The 21,530-nt window shown below is 34.3% G+C and overlaps 1 protein-coding gene across 3 annotated transcripts in view; it reads left to right on the top strand.

Annotated features, from left to right (window-relative positions):
• The window catches only part of LOC105480525 (kinesin family member 20B), a 69,658-nt gene extending 48,342 nt beyond the window's left edge, over window positions 1-21,316 (top strand). For 2 of the 3 annotated variants that reach the window (XM_011739549.2, XM_011739540.2), the window contains exons 24-33: window positions 525-650; window positions 1,744-1,868; window positions 3,724-3,879; window positions 7,943-8,119; window positions 9,702-9,812; window positions 11,799-11,996; window positions 14,678-14,779; window positions 15,130-15,280; window positions 19,070-19,212; window positions 20,348-21,316. In XM_011739549.2, the coding sequence (XP_011737851.2) occupies window positions 525-650; window positions 1,744-1,868; window positions 3,724-3,879; window positions 7,943-8,119; window positions 9,702-9,812; window positions 11,799-11,996; window positions 14,678-14,779; window positions 15,130-15,280; window positions 19,070-19,212; window positions 20,348-20,425 (1,367 nt within the window). In that variant the 3' untranslated portion in view covers window positions 20,426-21,316. Of the gene's footprint in view, window positions 1-524; window positions 651-1,743; window positions 1,869-3,723; window positions 3,880-7,942; window positions 8,120-9,701; window positions 9,813-10,837; window positions 10,977-11,798; window positions 11,997-14,677; window positions 14,780-15,129; window positions 15,281-19,069; window positions 19,213-20,347 lie in introns of those variants that run through there. The other variant, XM_011739556.2, reaches the window with a different exon arrangement.
• The last annotated feature ends 214 nt before the right edge of the window (window positions 21,317-21,530 follow it).

Here is a 21,530-nt window from a genome sequence, read left to right as displayed (position 1 = left end):
ATAAAAATTTAAAATAGAAATAAATGTTTGACTCTGAATATTTTTCTAGAAAAAGTAATTACTTGAGATTAAAAAAATAGTTCAAATTGGGATTGAGCTTTTTTAGTTTTAGCAGGTAAAGGTTTTAGTTTGGTTGGAGAATATTAACACTGAAAATAAATATTTTGCCAAATAATGTTTTTTCCCCCTAAATCCTAAGATTTATGTTTATAGTAATAGTTATATTGGAATAGAGTAATTGTATTAGAAATTGTTAATTTTACCTGAAAAAACTTTTTTCCATTCATGCACTCTTGCAATCATCCAAGCATCCATCTTTACACCAAATATATATTTAGTATGTCATATATACCAGTACTGTTGAGACATTGAGGATATAGCAATGAATAAGACAAAGTTTCTGCCTATGTGGAACTAATATTCTATTACAGTTAATAAAAATGTATTTTAATTTTAGAAGAACTTAAGAAAAATTGGATATCTAGAGGCTATTAATTTCTAAAGTGTTCTCCCCCAATTTTTAGATCTAAATGTTAAAGAGAAAATAATCGAAGACATGCGAATGACACTAGAAGAACAGGAACAAACTCAGGTAGAACAAGATCAAGTGCTTGAGGCTAAATTAGAGGAAGTTGAAAGGCTGGCCACAGGTAAAACAAGATTGCATAAATTTCTCTAAATATACTTTTTCATTAAAAAAAATTTTCCTAGATTGCTTCCCTTGTTAAAGTAGTATGTATTTATAATGATTCATAATGGAAAAGTATTTGGTGTTTTTCGAATGTCCTATTACTTGTCATTTTCCACTGTGATGAAAATTGTTTCAGTAAAATTATATGCAGTAAAGGAGTAAGGACAATCCATGATAACTTACGAATTATAAATTGCAAATTATGGATGATAACTTGCCATGTTCCCTAGATGTTAAGAGTACGCTTTGAACTGAGTTTCACCTTTGTCAGGCTTTTAGCATTATCTTGTATGTTGATCTCAATAAATACTTTGATTTCATTGCTTTCAGAATACCATCAGAGTTTTTCTAGAGTATATGGAAAAATAGAACATTTGCAAATAAAAAAGTTATGTGTGATTTTTGTAGAAAGGGCAAGAAATTTAGAATTAAGAAATTGTCTATGCCATTTTATATATAACCTGGACAGGGTACTTGTGCTTACTCAGTCTAATTTTCCTCATCTGTAAAATGTGGTTGATGATGATAATGCCATATATACTGTTGCACATTATTCTTTTTTTGAAATCATCTGACTTGATTCATATTGTATATTATTCTTGTCAAGATCAGATGAGATGAAAAAAATGTAATAGTACTGTGTAAACCCTAAAACTCTTTTATAACTGTATTTTGGTGAATGAAATTGTGATGAGGATGAGGACAGTGAGTCTATGTGACTTCATACTTTTCTAGCCACTTTCATGGACATGGGAAACTTTTTTCTTGAGAACTGCATGAAGTTTTCTATATAATAAGGTTGATAATGAATTTATTATACTATACTGTGAATACTATTCATTGGGTTCCTGAGAAGTCCCTGTAGTTCCTCTTCACTAAGAATTTAGTAAGAACTCCTAAAAGTTAAACTATAGAATAGCCTCAGTTCCATCTTGGTCTGTGTTCTTTATCTGGGCTGTACTGATTTGTGTCTGCAGCCCATGTCAAGTGTATCTCTACATGGTATAACTTTTGAGTATGCTTTAAAACATAATTTTATGTCTTCAAATCAGAATTGGAAAAATGGAAGGAAAAATGCAATGATTTGGAAACCAAAAACAATCAAAGGTCAAATAAAGAGCATGAGGACAACACAGATGTGCTTGGAAAGCTCAGTAATCTTCAAGATGAGTTACAGGTATGACTTTATATATGTTTTTATGTTTGTATGTGTCTGTCTTCATTATATTTCTAATAGGAGAATTTAGTATTTTATGTATTTTATATTTTGTAATTAACTTAGATATGGGTGAAATAATACCTGGCAAATGTTAATATGTAAATATAACTTTTCAGGGCACATTGAAATGATATGGGGAAGAAATTCCAAGATACAACCTATTAAGTGCCATTGAAATATAGTGATTGGGTCCTCAGTTTTATATTTTACATATATAATTCTTAAACTACTGCTTCTAATGTCCTTGTGCCCATTTTTCTACTCCTTAAACTTCTTACTCATCAAATACTGCTGTGGAGAAAATGACCAGGAGAATTATTTTGATTACTGTAAATCTCTTCAAAGTTTAATTATTAAATTGGAATAGAATTGTGTATCTGAACACTGACATACATATAAAACTATACTATGTAGAAGATATTTTATTGTGTGTGTGTGTTTTTTTCTTGTTCAGCTTTAACATAAAACATATAGGGGAAACTTTTTTTCATAGGATGTACCAAATACTGTTATATTTTGTACATTTTATTAGAAGTGGCATTCATAACAGAAGCTGTGGGATTGAAGGAAACATAATAATAATGGTTTTGGGAGATTGGCTGCATCTAATTTTTTTAAAAATTCTGGCTGTATATTAATCATATGCTGAAAACAAATACAAAAAACTACTTTTTTTGTTACATATTATATATTCTAAAATTTACCCTTTTCATTGTGAAATTCCAAAAGCAGTTAGAACAAAATATTATGAAAAAAGTGTATCAACCATATTGAGAATGTTTGCATTCAAAAGTATTTGTGTATTTTGCATTGTTCTAAGATGATATAATCACATTAGTGTAGATTATAAACTTTGTAATGCTGGAGTGGACTGCCACACTTTGTAATATAGTGATTTTAGACATTTTCTTTTTTTTTTTTTTTTTTTTTGAGATGGAATCTTGCTCTGTCACCAGGCTGGAGTGCAGTGGTGCGATCTCGGCTCACTGCAACCTCCGCCTCCTGGGTTCAAACGATTCTCCTGCCTCAGCCTCCTGAGTTGTTGGGACTACAGGCGCCTGCCACCATGCCCGGCTAATTGTTTTGTATTTTAGTAGAGACGGTGTTTCACCATGTTGGCCGTGATGGTCTTGATCTCCTGACCTCATGATCCGCCCGCCTCTGCCCCCCAAACTGCTGGGATTACGGGCGTGAGTCACCGCACCCAGCCTAGAAGTTTTTTAAGTGGTATTACTGTTTTTATTTCAACTTAAGTTCTACTTGGGTTTTTTATATATAATATTAAATGCCTCTGAACCCAAAGAATCTGTGGTACCAGTTTGAAAATTACTGATCAGCAGTATTCTCTGTCCAGCTCTTCTGGATGTTCTTTTAATAAATACCCTGTTGCACAAGTTATTTTTTATTTGGCATCTTGTAGGCCCAGGAATATTTTATTTTTAAAACTATCCAGTTAGAAATGACCACCATAAACAAAGCCTTTTTTATTGTTTTGGCATTTAGGAAGATTTGAGTCAGTTTAACTGTTTCAGAAATTTGAATTGTTTATTTTTTCTTAAGGTCACTGATAAAAGTATTTAAATGGACTTCATAGCAAAATAAATTTATAAAGGAAATGTGTTCAGGAAAGCAAACCAGTTATTATTATTATTTTTAAATAATCTGAAACTTTGATCATGTCATTATTTAAAGTAAAACATTTACAGTTTTTGTAGAGGTGAAAAGTAATGGATTGTATGAAAATGTCATAGAAGCATGTATTGACTACTTTGTAGGCATGTGATAATAACTTATACCATTTATATATATATAGGAGTCCGAACAAAAATATAATGCTGATAGAAAGAAATGGTTAGAAGAAAAAATGATGCTTATCACTCAAGCGAAAGAAGCAGAGAATATACGAAATAAAGAGATGAAAAAATATGCTGAAGACAGGGAGCGTTTTTTAAAGCAACAGAATGAAGTGGTTAGTAACAATTGTATCTTTGATGTATTTCACCTGCTTTCCTTGGTGTGTTAAACGTATTTCTGGAATTACCAGTTTCTACATGGTTTTCTGTTTTTGGTTTTTTAAAGGCAGGTTATCATATTTATAAGATAACTTTTCTGTTCCAGTTTATCTTGATATTCACTGACGTTCTTGTTTTAACTTGTTTCAGTTATTTAGCATGTTGAGAGAATACCTTATTGCTTCTTACTGTCTAGATACTGAAGTTAAAAATCTCTTCCTTTTGACCGTTATGGAGTATTCCCTATTATATTTTAAAACTTTTTGCATTTTGAACTGTAGATTCTAATATTGTGTACATTTTATCACATAAAGTCACCTAGTTTCTAAAAGACTGTATATATAGTAGAAATGACCGTCAGTTGTAAAATGACCTACAGTTTACCAGTTGTAGCTCTTGTAATGATTCTGTCTTAGCCTGTTCTTTTTTTCTAATTGGCACTTAGTCTATTTGACATGCAATGTTGGCAATCAGAAAAAAGAAGCTAAACGTTATTGTTAATCCAAGGAAAGCTATTGAGCAACAAATATTTTAAAATGAAAAACCAGTGTCTGTAAAAATAGTAACTTGGCAGCATCATATTGTCATCTGTTGGCATTTCCTTTTTTTATGACTGCATTTGACTAAAGACAGTTAAACTTTCCTGTAAAAACTGGAAGATTTTCCTTCCTTCCTTCCTTCCTTCCTTCCTTCCTTCCTTCCTTCCTTCCTTCCTTCCTTCCTTCCTTCCTTCCCTCCCTCCTTCCCTCCTTCCTTCCTCCCTCCCTCCCTCCCTCCCTCCCTCCTTCCCTTCCCTCCTCTCCCCTCCCTCCCCTTTCGTTTTTCCTTTCCTCCTTCCTTTCCTTCATCCTTTCCTTCTCCTTCTCCTTCTCCCTTTTCCTCTCCCTTCCCTTCCTTTCTTCTTTCCCTTCCCCATCCCCATCCCTTTCCCTTTCCCTTTCCCGTTTCCCTTTCCCTTTTCTTTCCTCTTTTAAAGAGACAAGGTCTTGCTCGTCACCCAGGCTGGAATGCAGTGGTGCTGTCATGGCTCATTGCTGCCTCAAACTTCAGGGCAAAAGCAATCTTTCTGCCTCAGCCTCCCAAGTAACTGGGACTAGTAACTGGGACTACAGGCACATGCCACCACACCTAGGTACATTTTTTATTTTTTGTAGGGACAGAGACTTGCTGTGTTGCCCAGGCTGGTCTCAAACTCCTGGTCTCAAGCAGTCCTCCTGCCTCACCTTCCCAAAGTATTGGGATTATGGGTGTGAGCGACTATGCATTGTACCTGGCCTGGAATGTTAGTTTTCAATAAGGTAAGGACGGTTTTTCCACTTTTTTTCCTCCCTAGCTTTAAAGCTACTTTTAACATTGGATATTGAACAGAGTTGGCCAGTTTTTATTAAAATGAGATTGTTGTGAGCTAAACTTTCCAGCACACTTGCTAAACTCCAGACCATACATGTATTGTACACCAGAAATCAAGCCCTTGGTTGAAGTATGTGTCCTTTCTGAAGCTAGAGAGTGTACCATTGAATGCTCTGTCCTCATAAATTTGCTCCCATAAAAAAGTTTACTTTTTTATTTTGAAATCACTTTCTTTACAGAAAAGTTACAGGACTAGCACATAGAATTCCTGTATACCTATCACCGAACCTTCCTGACCCAGTAGTAAGAGGCAATAAGTGAAATCAAAACAGAAGCCTGTCATAGTTGCTCCAGTTCCAAACCAGTGGTTTCTCTGGTAGCAATGCCAGCAAGTAATCCCACTTTGAATTTTTAATCCTAGGGAAAGCTAGTTTACTCTTTTCTCTCATATGTTTCTTTATAATCATACTTAGGTTGTGTATGTGTCTGCCATATTTAGAAAACACGTTTTTGATGTAATGTTAATTTTTGATGTAAAAGTAACATGGAAAGCAAATAGAACATAGGTCAGTGAGTTATTGTAAAGCCAGTACCCACTTAACTAATACCTATTTCAAGAAGTAGAACACTGCTGCACCCCAGAAGCTCCTTCTTCTGCCTCTTTTCCAGTGGTAATAACTAATCTGTCCTTCAGTGTTACACTTCAGTTTTGTCTGTTTTTGGGTTTTATGTAAATTGAAATATATGAATACATTTGATTGTACCTGACTTCTTTTCATTCACTATTTTGTATTTGTGAGAATCATCCATCCATGTTTCCATGCATGTGTCTGGAGTTAGTCCACTTTCATTGCAGAATATTTAAGTGTATGAATAAACCACTGCTAATTCATTTTAATGTTGAAGATATTTGGATTGTTTTCTGGTTTTGGCTGTTATGAGTAAATTTTCCTATAAACATTTTTATACATTTATTTTGGTGCACATTTCCATGTATCTCTGTTGTGTGTATATATATATATACAAGACAATTGCTGGATGATGGGGTATATGTATGTGAAATTCTAGTAGAATGCTGCACTGATTTTCAAAGCAGTTGTACCCATTTATACCTCAACTGCTGTTGCAGTAGCTGTATAGTCCCACCAAGGTATGGTATTGTCAGTCAGTTTTTAAAATGGTCTTAATTTGCTTTTCCCTCATTACCAATGAAGTTGAAGATTGTTTCATTTGGTTATTGGCTGTGTTTATACAAGTTCCCTTACCTGTTTCTCTGTTGGATTGTCTAGCTGCTGCTGCTTTGTAGGAATTCTTTATAGTTTTCAGGATAGAAGCCCTTTTTGTAATGTTTTGCAAGTACCTTCTTTCTATCTCTAGTTTGCTTTTTCTTTCTTACTGCCTTTTTGTGAGTAGGAGTTCTCATAAATTATTATTGTAGATATTGTAGATATTACAATTATTGTAGATAATTTTATAGTATTGTGGATAATTGTCCTAACATTTTTCTTTATGAAGCCCAAGGACTTGAAGATGGTGTGTTATATTATTTCCTGAAAGCTTTGAAGTTTCATCTTTCATATTTAGATACTAGAATTGATTTTTATCTTGGTGTGAGATAGTGGTCAAAGCTCTTGATGTTTGTTTTAATGTGAATTACCACCAATTGACGTGGAAATATTTATTGAAAAGACTGTTTCTTTCTCATTGCTCTGCCACTTTTGTCATAAATCAGTTGCCCACGGGTTAATTTTTTACGTGATGTAAGATTAGGGTTGGGGTTCTTTTTTTTTTTTTTTCATTTGGCTATTCAGTTGTTCCAGCACCGTTTATTGGGAAGATTGTCTTTCCTTTCATTGAATTTTTTTGCCACTTTTTTAGGTCAGTTGACCATACATTTGTAGATTGTCTCTTCTGTCCCATTGATTTCTCTGTCTTTACACACTGACTTGATTAATGTGCCAACTTGAAATTATAGATAATTGCTCTCATTTTGTTCTTCATTTTCAAAATAATTTTGAGTATTCTAGATGATTTGCATTTCCATATAATTTTTAAGAGTCACCTTTTCCATTTCCACACACATTCACACATACCAGAATTTTGATTAAAAGTGCTTTTACTCTATAGATCTATTTGGAGGAGACATCTTAACAATATTGAGTATTTTGATCCTTGAACACAGACCAATCTCTCCATTTATTTAGGTGTTCTTTAATCTCTTTCAGCAATATTTATGGTTTTTCATATTTAGGTTTTACACATTTTCTATATCAGTATTTCATGATTTTTGAACTGATTGTAAATGGTCTTGTTTTCTATTTTCATTTTTCTATTGTTTGTTGCTGTTACTGTGATTTTACCCACTAATTTTCCAAATTTTGGCAGAAATGTTGATACTAGTTTGAAAGCTATAGCTATAATTGTGTATTGAAAGAAGTTACCAGTAAACTGATTTTTGGAATGAGATGGAATATTGATAAAAATAACGTGGACATTTATAAAATGATATGTATTTTGTTTTATAATTAAATATTTTATCTAGACTACTTAATTTGTTATGTAATCTTGTTTGCAGCTATATTTATGGTGTTACATGTACTAATTTCTAAACATTCTTAGATTCATACTATATCAAGGTTGATTTTAATATTTTCTTTATTTCTTGATTAGGAAATACTGACAGCCCAGCTGACAGAGAAAGATAGTGACCTTCAAAAGTGGCGAGAAGAACGAGATCAACTGGTTGCAGCTTTAGAAATACAGCTAAAAGCCCTGATATCCAGTAATGTACAGAAAGATAATGAAATTGAACAACTAAAAAGGATCATATCAGAGACTTCTAAAATAGTCAGTAGTCTTTTTTGCTATGCCTTTTTAATTGAACATAGTTAATTGACTAACTCTTAAAGGATAAAAAAGTATAAGTCTCAATAGACCAAAAAGGAATCAGAGTATTTAAAATGTGGAGATTTTTCATGATTTTGAGTTTTGAAATTTATCATTAAGATTGATTTGTCAATCAATGACTGAGATGTAGCATTTTCTACAATATTTTGGTTATATCTCTCAAGTAGAGTAATTAGAAAATCAACAATTTATGGTTTAGTACCTAATCTACCTTTAAAATATGGATGTGTGATTCAACATGAACTCTTGGTGATTTGAATACTTGGACCCATCCTTAACTTTATTTTATAAAGGTACAAATTATTTTGAAAGTAAGCCTAATGGTAGAGAGACATGAGTCATTCAGCTGTTACTTTTATATTACCTTGGAACTGGAAATCCTGAAAGAGGAGAGAATTGCCTTTTAGAGATAGTAAATAGAATCTGGGTATATCTGAAGCTAGTCTTTCTGGAGTAAATAATCTTACTTAAAAATATGCTGCTCTAAAGCCTTCAGACAATAGGAAAAATATGTATGTGTGTGTCATATCAAAAGACTATGACTGTAAGAGAGATTACATGCTTTAAAAAGAGGTAGTATTGTGTTGTTTAATAATATAGACTAGAAAGTCAGAAAAACTAGGTATCAACTGCTGTCGCTGTGGTTTTGGGACCTTTGAGAAAAATTACTTATCATTTCTGATCTTTATCTAAAACAGATAATAGTGTTTTCCTAACAGAGTTGTGAAATTAATGAAGATTGTAAAACAAGTAGCACAGTTCTTACTCCAGTGGAAATCAATACATGCTACTTCCCCTTTTATGAATTCAGTAGAGTCTTTCTTATTTGGCAGTAATGGGGAGGTGACATAAGAGGTTTACTTGACTTTTGATTTTGATGGCTGTGATGAGAGGTCTGTGTACAGTTTATTAAGTTTTAAAATGTAATCTGATATTTCTTTATAAATTGCCTAAGTAGAGTTTAGAAATAGAACTTTATGACTGAGAAAATGGGATGAAGAATGTGCTGCAAGAAAAGGTTTAGCTTTCCTTATGGTCTTTTATACTCTAATGCTATAGTTGCATTCCTGAGAAGCCTCCAGTTTTTCAAAATTGTGTTATCAAAAGCAACTGTTGGGATAGTGAGCAATTCTAACTCAGTACACACCTTGACCATGCCATTTAACGTGTGTAGTTCTCTATTTCCTCATCTGGAAAGTAGGAATAATGCTTCTTGCCAGACCTACCTGCAGAGTTACAATGAAAGTAAAGCAAGAAAATGTGTGCAGAACACTTGGAAGTTGCAAGCAATCTTTCAGATTTCTCCTTAGATGAGAGTCAATAAACTGGAAAGTGACCCAGCCTTTCCTGAGTCTCTGAGGATGAAAGAGAAATAGGAGGGCTAGATGGTCATTAAAGATGTCTTTACTTATTTCCACTGTTTAGTTTCACACAAATCTTGATTTTATATTCTTTATGTGAAGTGTTTTCAATATATTTTCAGGTTACAATGCCCTGTTGCTTTAATATTGCCTTACTTTAGGAAACGCAAATCATGGATATCAAGCCCAGACATATTAGTTCAGCAGATCCTGACAAACTTCAAACTGAACCTCAATCGACAAGTTTTGAAATTTCCAGAAATAAAGTAGAGGTGGGTATTTGGCAGCACAGTCCACTTATTGATTCTCTTTATCCACTATTGCTAAATAACACTTGCAAGTGTAATATAATCAGTTGCTGAAGATACCTTACTGCACAATTAGCTTTATGTGCTCTGGGCTATGTGAAAGAAACTAGAGGCTTTTGAGGAGAGGTGAAATTCTTTTGGGAGATCATATCCCCAAATGATGTTAATCTCATCTTAAAAGCACTAGATCTGTTAATATAAACAAACATGATGGTCAGAAATAGGAAATCCTACGAAAGAGAAAATAGGGATAATTTGCTCTCATAAAAGGTTGCTTTAATAAACATTGTGTTAAATAGTATTTTTTGGAATTGTATCCATTTAATAGCTTTGTCACCAGTCTTCAATAACAACTCATGAGTTTCCTTAGTTGTTTTGGACTTAGGGTTCTGTGAATAACTTTGGATAATATAGAGATCCTGCGGTTGGATATGAAATAGATAAAAATTCTATGTTACTTAAATTTTTTGAAGATAAAATTACTTTTTAAAACACATTTATTGGGAGCATTCAGAGTTGGGAACCTTTTTAAGCGCTGAGGATACAAACATCAATAAGACATGATTGTCATCCTCAAGGAGTGTAAGGTAGATACATAAGTGACTGACTTGTTTGATTTTACTTATGGGCTAAGTGTTATAGTAGAAATATAAAATGAGTACCATAAGTAACACTGAGGAAGATGAAATGAATTTTGCCTGAGTGGTTGTGGAAGTGGATTAAAGAAGGTGATGCCATATTGTATCTTATGAATAGAAGCTTATTAAGCAGACAATGGGAAGAAAAAGTCTTAAAAAAAAAAAAAGGGGGGGTTTCGCTATGTTTCTCTGGCAGCTGGACTTGAACTCCCGGGCTTAAGCGGTCCTCCTGCCTCAGCCTCCTGAGTAGCTGGGACTACAGGCATGTGCCACCATGGCCAACTAAGAAGGACATTTTAATCTGGGAAAATAACATCAGCCATTCATTTTCTCTTGGTTTTTCCTTGACAGTTATTAGCAGTTTCAAATAATTAGCACTGACCTTGGGGACTAATACAAATCATAAATTTCACAGAAAAGTTTGAAGTTGATCCATAAACAAGGCTTAATTCTTGATTGCATGGACAAACACATATAAAGGAAGATTTCTTTCTCCATAAATGTATGTATGTTGTCCTAATTTCCTGGTTCCAATTTTCTAATTCCAGCAGTTATTGTATATTCCACAGTTTGGGGAATCATATTGTTAGGCTATTTTGTATTGTTCTTGCCTTCATGTAATCGATATACTTAACCAGGCTGAAAGTCCAAAATGATTAATTCACTTAACTGGTAGTTGATTCTGGGACTTCCCCTGGACTTAATTTGTGGCTTCTCCCTGTGGATTGGACCTCTCATGGCATGGTAGCTGGTCTCAGTTGGGGCATTTTGAGGGAGAGAGTCCTGAAAGTGTTCTAAGAGGACAGGACAGAAGTTGTAATGCTTCTTATGATTGAGCCTTAGACGACCATAATGTTATTTCTACCACATCCTATTGGCTATAAGGCCCAAATTCAAATAGAGGGGAATGAGAGACTCCATCTCTCAATGGGAAGAGTAGCAAAGTATTTGCAGCCTACTTTAATATAACCAGGCTGTTTGTCAAAAATCCCAGCCTCCTCCCTTGGAGGTTTCTGATTTACTGCGTTTGTGGTAGGGTCCAGGGGTCTTATAAACAAATTCTGTAAGTAATTCTGATGATCATACAAGTTTGGGAAATACTGATCTCTTAAGTTGCCCCTAATTTTAACATACCATGTGTGAGCCTGAAGAAGGTAGATGATAACTCAATCTTTCTGTCTTGCTGTGACCTAGCACACTTTTTGTCTTTCCTGATGCATTGTCTTGAATAGGCATGTGAGAGAACTAATTCTTTGTGGTTTATAAATGTATACTCTACAAATAATATTTTTCCTTTTAAATTCTGTTGTAGGATGGATCTGTAGTCCTTGACTCTTGTGAAGTGTCAACAGAAAATGATCAAAGCACTCGATTTCCAAAACCTGAATTAGAGATTCAGTTTACACCTTTACAGCCAAACAAAATGGCAGTGAAACACCCTGGTTGTACCACACCAGTGACAGTTAAGATTCCTAAGGCTCGGAAGAGGAAGAGTAATGAAATGGAGGAGGTAAATACTTAACTGATGAGTATATTTAACAAACAAATCTTATTATAAAGCTGTTACAGTGTAGAGTTAAACTCTGCTATATTGCCCTCCTGTTCATAGGCACTGCTGTTAGAGACCAAAATCACAATTTATGCTATATTTTATACCCTTCAAGGGTATCACTATGGGCCAGGCATGGTGACTTATGCCTGTAATCCCAGCATTTTGGGAGGCTGGGGCTGGCAGGTCACTTGAGTTCACGAATTCAAGACCAGCCTGGTCAACATGGTGAAACCCCGTCTCTACTAAAAATATAAAAATTAGCCAGGAGTGGTGGTGCACACCTGTAATCTCAGTTACTCAGGAGGCTGAGGCAGGAGAACAACTTGAACCCAGGAAGTGGAGGTTGCAATGAGATGAGATGGCACCACTGCACTCCAGCCTGGGTGATAGAGCAAGACTCTGTCTCAGAAAAATAAAGAATATTACTGTGGTTTAATGGTCTTCAGATAAAAAGCTATGTATATTAAAAGATATAGCTTATCCCTTGCTTCAGTTGAACTATAATACATCAAATGATGGTGGATTTTACTGGAGAGCCATTTCAGTATACCAGTCCTGTTCATACTTAGTCACTTTCCCTGTAATGGAAAAGGGGGTTATGTAGAAATCAGAGAAACTGAAATGGCTAACTTGCTTGAGTATAATCTTTGTCATTTAACTAAAATCTTTAGTCTCTATGGTCATAGCAAGTTTTAAAAGAGAAAATCTTTTTTCATCAGCTAATGTTAAAATTTGGGCCTCTATGTAGTGGTAGGCTAAAAACTATTAACCTCTTAAGCTGCAGTTTCTTGATTGAAGGGTTGCCAAATCTACCATGTCCTAGTTGTGGAGATTTGACAAGTCAAATAAGGTTTCTGATCCTGTTTTCTCCTTTTCGAAACACTGGATTAATGTGTTTAAAATGCTTAGCTTTTGCTCTGCAAGTGGCAGATACATAATAAATAGTAATATTTATTTTTAAAGTAACTTGTTTTAAGCTTAAAACTAATTACAAACTCTCTAGCAAAATGATTTTTCTTCAACTTTCTTTTACTTCTTTAAAGAGTAGTATAATTTCAAGCTGGTGGAAGAGCAGAAGTAGTATTAACCATACTCCTGAGGCTGTCTGTCCGGTAATAATTCTGCTGAGTGAATATTGTTTAGCGCAGTTTTTCTGCTACACATGTAACACCTTCAGAGATTGTTTTGTGGAGTCTTACTAGTTAAATTTGTTTCATATTTATTTAATTTTTAAAAATACCATTAAAACACTGAGTTTCATCATCTAGTTGGCTTTTTCTTGATCCATTTTTTTTCAACGAAGCAGGAAACAGTGTAGTTCTCAAGAATGTTAAAATATAAATATTTTATTAATTTTACTATTGGCATATAACCTTCATGTCTATTTCAGAAAAGATTTACAGATTGTTGTAGATACATCATGTAGAAACTTTAAATTTTTAAACTGATTTTACTATATCTTCACTGCTATAATAAACTAAGTATATGGGCCCCCATGAAAATCATTTATGCAATGCTATTTTCTTTTTTTCTTCCACATACTATTATTATTATTATTATTAAGTTCTGGGGTATGTGTGCAGAATGTACAGTTTTGTTACATTGGTATGCACATGCTATGGTGGTTTGCTGCACCCATCAACCTGTGACCTACACTAGGTGTTTCTCCTAATGCTATCCCTCTCCTAGCCCCCCATCCCCCGACAGGCTATATTCTAATCCGGTGAAGACTCTAAAGAGCTCCTTACTGACCTCTATGTGTGGAGGTAGCCTCATGGCCTCTTTTCACTTGCATCCTGTGATTACCATCTGTCTTTTCCCTGTCATGGCATCTGCTTCTTATGACCCTTATAACTTCTGCTTTGTAACTCGAATTCTGAGGATCAGTCATGATCTTTTCTCTGCTTCTCTTCTTGCCCCCTTTTTCCGCTTTTGTCTTTGGTTCAACTAGGATTTGCAGCAGTTCAAGTCAGTGAGTATATCTGTAAAGGCTTTGTCCTATGTGAGGTTATTTGGGAAAAAGAAGAGTAAGGTGCCATACCCATGTTATAGAGAAGAAAGATAATATTTTAAAAGTTTTCACATTTTACGTGTGGTTATATGAAGTTTTGTTTTTATTTTATTTTTGATATTGTCAAATGTCAATGAGAGAACTTAGACATAGATGCTTACATTATTTTGGAGTTAGGCAATAGGTAGGTATATTGCTATGCTGTATTTTAAAGCTGGGTTTCAAATAAAAGATATTATTCCTTCCATGTTTTTCATTTAGCTTATGTAATTTCATTACTTGTGATATGTGTGAAAAATTTACACCTTCAATCAGGGTTTCTCAACTCCAGCACAGTTGACATTTTGGGCTGAATACCTCTTTGTTTTAAGGGCTATCCCATGCATTATAGGGATGTTTAACAGCATTCCTGGCCTCTACCCACTCGTGGCCAATAATATCCCCTTCTCCCTGGCAAAGACAACCAAAAATAACTTCAGACATTGCCATTGTCCTCTGAGTTCAAAATTGACCTCGGTTAAGAGTCACTGTTTTAAGTGATAATATAGGTTTTTACATATTTTCTTTTTTGAGTCTAGAGAAAGAAAATATTGTCAAATTAACCGGTGCTAAAATTCATTATTTTTAGGACTTGGTGAAATGTGAAAATAAGAAGAATGCTACACCCAGAACTAATTTGAAATTTCCTGTTTCAGATGATAGAAATTCTTCTGTCAAAAAGGAACAAAAGGTGTGTCTTTTAATTTGTCCAAAATTATAGCAATTATCCAGAAATCCAATCATGTTCCATTATAACTCATTTATCTTCTCTTTCCTATACGTCTAATTCAGTTGAGATATAACCTTTAGCATTTGGCCATTAGCAGCTACTTTATGTGTTTACTTCTGACTTTAACACTCTGCCTGAAAAACTCTTTTTGCCATTGTCTGACCCTTTTATCCCTGTCCTTATACACTAAATCTCAAGTTTCCTACCTGAGAATTCATAACCTGTCTCTGGCCTCTTTAATTCAGCTATGGCCATAACTATTTCCTTCTAACACTTCTCACCAACAATAACAAAAAATGTTTGTTTATTAGGTTCCCACACATCCATCATCTAAGAAAACGTATTCTTTACGGAGTCAGGCATCCATAATTGGTGTAAACCTGGCCACTAAGAAAAAAGAAGGAACACTACAGAAATTTGGAGACTTCTTACAACATTCTCCCTCAATTCTTCAATCAAAAGGTTTGCAGAAAATTAATGTAATGACCTTTTTTTGTTAGATGTGGGGTACATTTTAATACCTAATTGATATATAAACTCAACAACTGTTCAGTGAATATTATACTTCAAATAGGCATTGTCCTGTACTAGGTACTGTGGGAAGAAACATGTAAAAGGATGATAGATCTAGGTGTTCACTATGTAGTAGAGGAGAAAGGCAATATTTAAGTAACTGATCCAGAGCAGGCTACTTAATATAGTAATAGGGGTACAAGCAAAGGTACGATAGTATTGGAGGGAAAAGAGCTACTCTGACTGGGGGGCTTTGGGAAGATTTTTATGGGAGAGATAGGATTTACCCTGTGTATTGAAATGTGGGCAGAATTACACTCTCTAGGGTGTCCAAGGGTGAGAATACAGTCATGGGTTCTTAGTTTCTGTTTTTGATTGGGCCAGGAAATCCCCTTCCTCATCCCTGTTTTCTGCTTATCACTAGAGACAGAAACTAAAAACCATGGCTTCAGGCTGCTAAAAGCCTAAAACAAAACAAAACAGAACAAAAACAACAACAAAATAAGGGGGGTTGGACAAGTTTGCCAGTATTAGTATTATGGTATATATCCTTCTAGTGTTTTTTTCTATGCATATGTAAACACTATCTATTTATGTATAATATGTCAAAACACATGTTTTCATAAATACCTATTGAGTTTAGCTGCAAAACAGTATGATTAGTGCTTTTTTTCTTGATAATATAATGTGGACATATTGATACCTGTGTGTATATTAAGATATATACACGTGTGTGTGTGCACATATGTAGAAGGAATGGTTTTAACACAGGTGGAGTATCAGAAAAATGTAGGAAATGTTCATGCAATTACAGGCAGCAGTATGCATCTGGCATGTAGAATGTGGAAGGACTATCTTAGGGGTGAGATGGAGGAGTGGGTTTTTGTGAGGTTACCTGAGTGACAGCAATAGGATGAATTAGAGACCAGAGTGAGGAGAATAGGGAGGTAAAGGAACTAGAAGCAGGGGGCAGTTAAATTGAATCAAATAGGTTGTGTGAGAATACTTTTTGTGAAAACTTACCATAGACGTTTCCAAACTTTGTTGGTTCACAGTGCCCTTAATGTCTCAGTAATTAATTTCCATTTTGCCTCTGCACCCAAAGAACCACTAGCAGTCTCATGCATTAGAACTTAAGACCAAACAACCACTGAAAATTCAGCTTCTGAAAATCCAGATTGCAAAGATGACGTCATAATCAAAAGAAATGTAATTCAGTATCATTTTGAAACTGAACTGCCTTGGGCTATTGAGCATCATTGTTTCCCCTGAAGATTGAAAATATCCTGAAGTGCTTCTGTAGGTTTGCTGCAGCATGCCTTAGTACACAGTTTGGGAACTTCTGACCTATCAGACCCATTTGTATATTTACATACATTTAAAAAATACATACATTTAAAAAATGTGTTTGTGTAAACAGATAAAATATCTGGAGGGACAAACAGCAAACTGTTAAATGTCTAAATTTGGAGAGGAGGGACATCTTTTCTTTAGAGTCCTTTAGGCTTATTGATTACTACTTTTATATTAAAAAGCAATGTATTTTCAAGAAGAGGTAGCTAGCTATAATAAGTACGTAATCAGGTAAGGGTAACGATTCTCTTACTTCATTGACTTGGTTCCTTAACAGCTTCCCTACCAATGCACTTGACATACATTTTTTTTTCCGTTTTTCTTTTTGTTTTCACTTATTTCTAGAAATATAAGATATCCATATTTTGGACTGTAACTGTAATACATATTTGTTGTTTTGGGCCACTTGGAAATATAGAGAGAAAAGAAAAAATGGAGATTAGTTCTTAAAATTCTGCTGCTCCTTGTAACCACTGTTAATCCATCGCTTACTATCACTGGTCTCCCAGCTTGCCCCTCTTGTCATCTCCCATCCATTCATACATGACAGAATGTTCCCTTCAAAGTGCAGATTGAATTATGTTACTCCTCTGATCCTTTAATGATTTCTCATTCTTCTGAATGACCCGATTTCTGACTCTCTCCAGTCTATCTCTTATTATTCTACGGTTTGATAACTAGCCAGCTTCAATCCTGCTAGCTTCTGACAGTTCCTAGAATTTGCCAGTTTCTTTCTTACCTTCATATCATTGATTTCTTTCTCTTTTTCCTGTGCTTTCTTTTATCTGGAACACACCCTGGCTTTTCTCATAGCTGCCCTCTTATACTTGAGCCCTCATAGCTGATGCAACTTTATTAGGAGACACCTTCCTTCATCAGCCTTTCACTACACCTCATCCCCAGCATCACTTAATCTTTATTGTTCATTCCTATTTTTTGTCTTAGCACTTTTTAAACTATAATTCTTTGCTTTCTTATTATCTTTTACACTAGAATATAATCTGCACAAGGACAAAATGTCTTGTCTAGTTCATACTGTCAGCTCTTAGTACAGTGGCTAGCACATAGTAGTGATGAGTTTGGGTCTAGGCCAACATATATATGAGTTTTAAACATTTCTGTTTTTTTTTAGGCTGTACCATAGGCAATTACAAAGACTTACCTGACAAGCCTCCCTTTCCACACCAGACTTGATGCATAGACAGTGCGTTATAATCTCTTAAGGGAGTTATAGTCAAGGATCCAGCCCCCGCCGAAGCTAGCCATGCTCTTACTCATATTTGCATATTTACCCTGAGTGCCTCCATTCAGAGCCTCTTTATTGAGGCCTTTGGTAGAGGCCTTCTTATGGAGGGGAACGGGAGGGGGAACCTTGAAGACACTTTTCTCTACTGTAACTCGGTACTTTTTCACGTATAGCTCCCTCCAACCTCCAGCCCTGAAGTCTATAAAACTGCAGGAGCCTTTTGTTTGGGGCTGCCTGGGTAGTAAAATGATCACCACTTCTACGCTGATCTGTATTATTCTGTGGGGGACTATAGAAGAGGGTGGGTAGGAGCTGGTGCTTTCTCAGGTTTAGCCTCTTGCATATACTGTTGAAATAAGTGGTTAAAAAGCTGGGTTGTTACTTTCATTTTGGTTTGTTGTCTTAATTGGCTCCTCCGATACCTGGACTCAGCTCTCTCAAGCCCAACTCAGCCCTTAACAAGTAGTCTCTCAGTTTAGTCTATTTCCTTAAATGTTTTTTCTATTTAAAAAAATATATATTTGATACCACATGTGTGTGAATTTCTATCCAGGAATTTTCCCAAATGGAAATATATTTTCTATTAAAATAAAAAAAAGCAATGTACATAGTAAGGAATTTTAAAATTCCTATTCTACTTCCTAAAAGCAATCAGCTGTTAACACTTTGGTTTCTGTCCACTTGCGTGTGGACTCCAAGTAAAGGGTTTACGAAGTATTTTCACGCAGTACTCGTTGTGCATAACTTTATGCATGAGCATTGAAGTAGATCATCTACCACCTTATTTTTAATACTGCATGATCCAGTATGTGTATATCCTGCTTTTTTGCTTAACATAGCATAGACATTTTCCAGGTCATTAAAGATGCCTGAGATTTTTTACTACATCGAACATTAACCAAATACTTTATTTGCTTTTTTTTTTGCTGTTGATCATTATTTCATGTTTTTTTGACATTTACTTTTTTTCTTTGTGATTTGTCTATTCATGCCCTTTCACCATATATGTATTGCAGTGTTTTTAGTTTGTGTATGTTCATTCTTTATTAAGGATTTCAAACCATCTTTATTAAGGATTTCAAACCACCTTTGCAGTTAGAAAATTATTTCAGGAACTAATTAACATTTTTATTTTATAGCAAAGAAGATAATTGAAACAATGAGCTCTTCAAAGCTCTCAAATGTAGAAGCAAGTAAAGAAAATGTGTCTCAACCAAAACGAGTCAAACGGAAATTATACACAACTGAAATTTCATCTCCCATTGATATATCAGGCCAAGTGGTAAGCTAGTATTTCCATTTTCATCAATGTAAAACTGTTCATGTTCTTTTTAATTTTTTACAGTGGTTTGAATTTCAGTTCTTTAGATCTCTGAAAACACATGCTTTAAAGGTCATGCTTTTAGTCTCACATGTGTTAAGTTTATACTAATTAAATATAAATACTGTATTAATGTATACAAGTGTCATGTATTTGCATTTGAAAATGCATCAGAGGAATTTATTTCCAATAATAGAATTGTCACCATTTAACTTACTTGCCTCCAAAATCTTTTTTTTTCTTTTTCTTTTTTAAATCACAAGAGTTGTGCAAATCTGGGCCCACGTGTTCCTGGTAAAAATATAAAATTGACATTCAGCCATTTCCTCCCACCTTTCCCCTAAGCCTTTGAGGATCTATTAGGAAGAGACTGTAGCTATCACCGACTCTATGACTCATTCTTCTGATTCTATGTCCTGCCACAGGGAAAGCTCAAATTTTCTGTCATGCTTGCATTTGCTTAGTGGATGCAAGTGAAGGTAAAAAAGCAATTAAAAGAAATAAAAAAAAATTAAAAGGAAGTGGCCAAGAAAAATCAGGAGAAACCTTTTTTGCAACAACAGCTTTCAGATATGAGATTATTTGAATGCAAGATGTAAAGAGTTAGGGTAAATTAGGGCATGGTGTTGTAAGTATTATTCTGTCAGTCATTTTTGAGCATCTGTTTGATTAGTACATAATTTCTTCCCTTGGCTGAAAATTGTCTTCTTAGTTACTATGTAATGTGCCTTCTACTTTCTAAGTTATACATTTGTTGCCATGAAAGATCATTTCTTAAAAATTATTTGAGGCACTTGTCTCCAAATATTTTCGTAATTATTTTAAGCTATATCTGCCTTGAATTCAATAGAGTCTAGGTTATTTTACTTCTAGAATTTGATAGTGTTGAATCTTTTACAAAGTCTATTTTTTAAAGAAATTTTTATAGAAGATGGTATAAGTACCATCTTCTTATAAAAGTTTAAGTAAAAAAGTTCTCCAGTGTATCATTCATTTCTGTTATTAAGCACATGAACATGTCTTATTCATTATAAATCAGCTTTGATTTTTATTTTCACTTACAAGCTTTGAAAAACTATGGAATTTTTAATTTCAGATTTTAATGGACCAGAAAATGAAGGAGAGTGATCACCAGATTATCAAACGACGACTTCGAACAAAAACAGCCAAATAAATCACTTATGGAAATGTTTAATATAAATTTTATAGTCATAATCATTGGAACTTGCATCCTAACTTTGTAAAGATAATTGTATATATTATGCATTAAATCACTCTGCATATAGATTTGCTGTTTTATACATCGTATAATTTTAATTCAATAAATAAGTCAAAATTTGTGTATTTTTATAAGCCTTTTTTGTAATAGCTTCTTTCAAACTGTATTTCCCTGTTATCTCAGGCATTGGATCGGTGAAGAGCCTAGGAAAGAGGCTGTTATTCTCATGTATTTTGCTATACAGGATGTAATAGGTCAGATATTTGGTTTACTTATATTTAACAATGTCTTATGAATTGTTTTTTACTTTATCTGTTATACAACTGGTTTTACATATCTGTTTAGATTATAGCTAGGATTTGGAGAGTATGTACAGATCACAAAACATGTATATACATTATTTAGAAAAGATCTCAAGTCTTTAATTAGAATGTCTCACTTTTATAAAAATTTTGTGGGTACATAGTACATTTATATATTTACGGGGTTCATGAGATGCTTTGACACAGGCATGCAATGTGAAATACGTACATCATGGAGAATGAGGTATCCATCCCCTCAAGCATTTTTCCTTTGAATTACAAATAATCCAGTTACATTCTTTAAATCATTTAAAAATATACGAGTAAGTTATTATTGATTATAGTCACCCTATTGTGCTATCAAATAGTAGATCATACTCATTCTTTTTATTTCATTTGTTTTTGTACCCATTAACCATCCCCACCTTCCCCTGCAACCCTCAGTACCCTTACCAGACACTGGTAACCATTCTTCTACTCTGTATGTCCATAAGGTCAATTGATTTTATTTTTAGATCCCATAAATAAATGAGAACATGCAGTCTTTGTCTTTCTGTGCCTGGCTTATTAACATAATAATCTCCAGTTCCATCCATGTTATTGCAAATGACAGGATTTCATTCTTTTTTTATGGCTGAATGTTTGTGTCCCACTTTTTTTTTATCTAGTCATCTGTTGATAGACACTTAGGTTGCTTCCAAATCTTAACTATGGTAAACAGTGCTGTAACAAACATAGGAGTGCAGATCTCTCTTCTG

The sequence above is a fragment of the Macaca nemestrina genome, chromosome 9 (genome assembly GCF_043159975.1).
Source record: "Macaca nemestrina isolate mMacNem1 chromosome 9, mMacNem.hap1, whole genome shotgun sequence".
Taxonomy (NCBI): Eukaryota; Metazoa; Chordata; class Mammalia; order Primates; family Cercopithecidae; genus Macaca; species Macaca nemestrina.
This window is presented reverse-complemented; position numbering and strand designations above follow the sequence as displayed.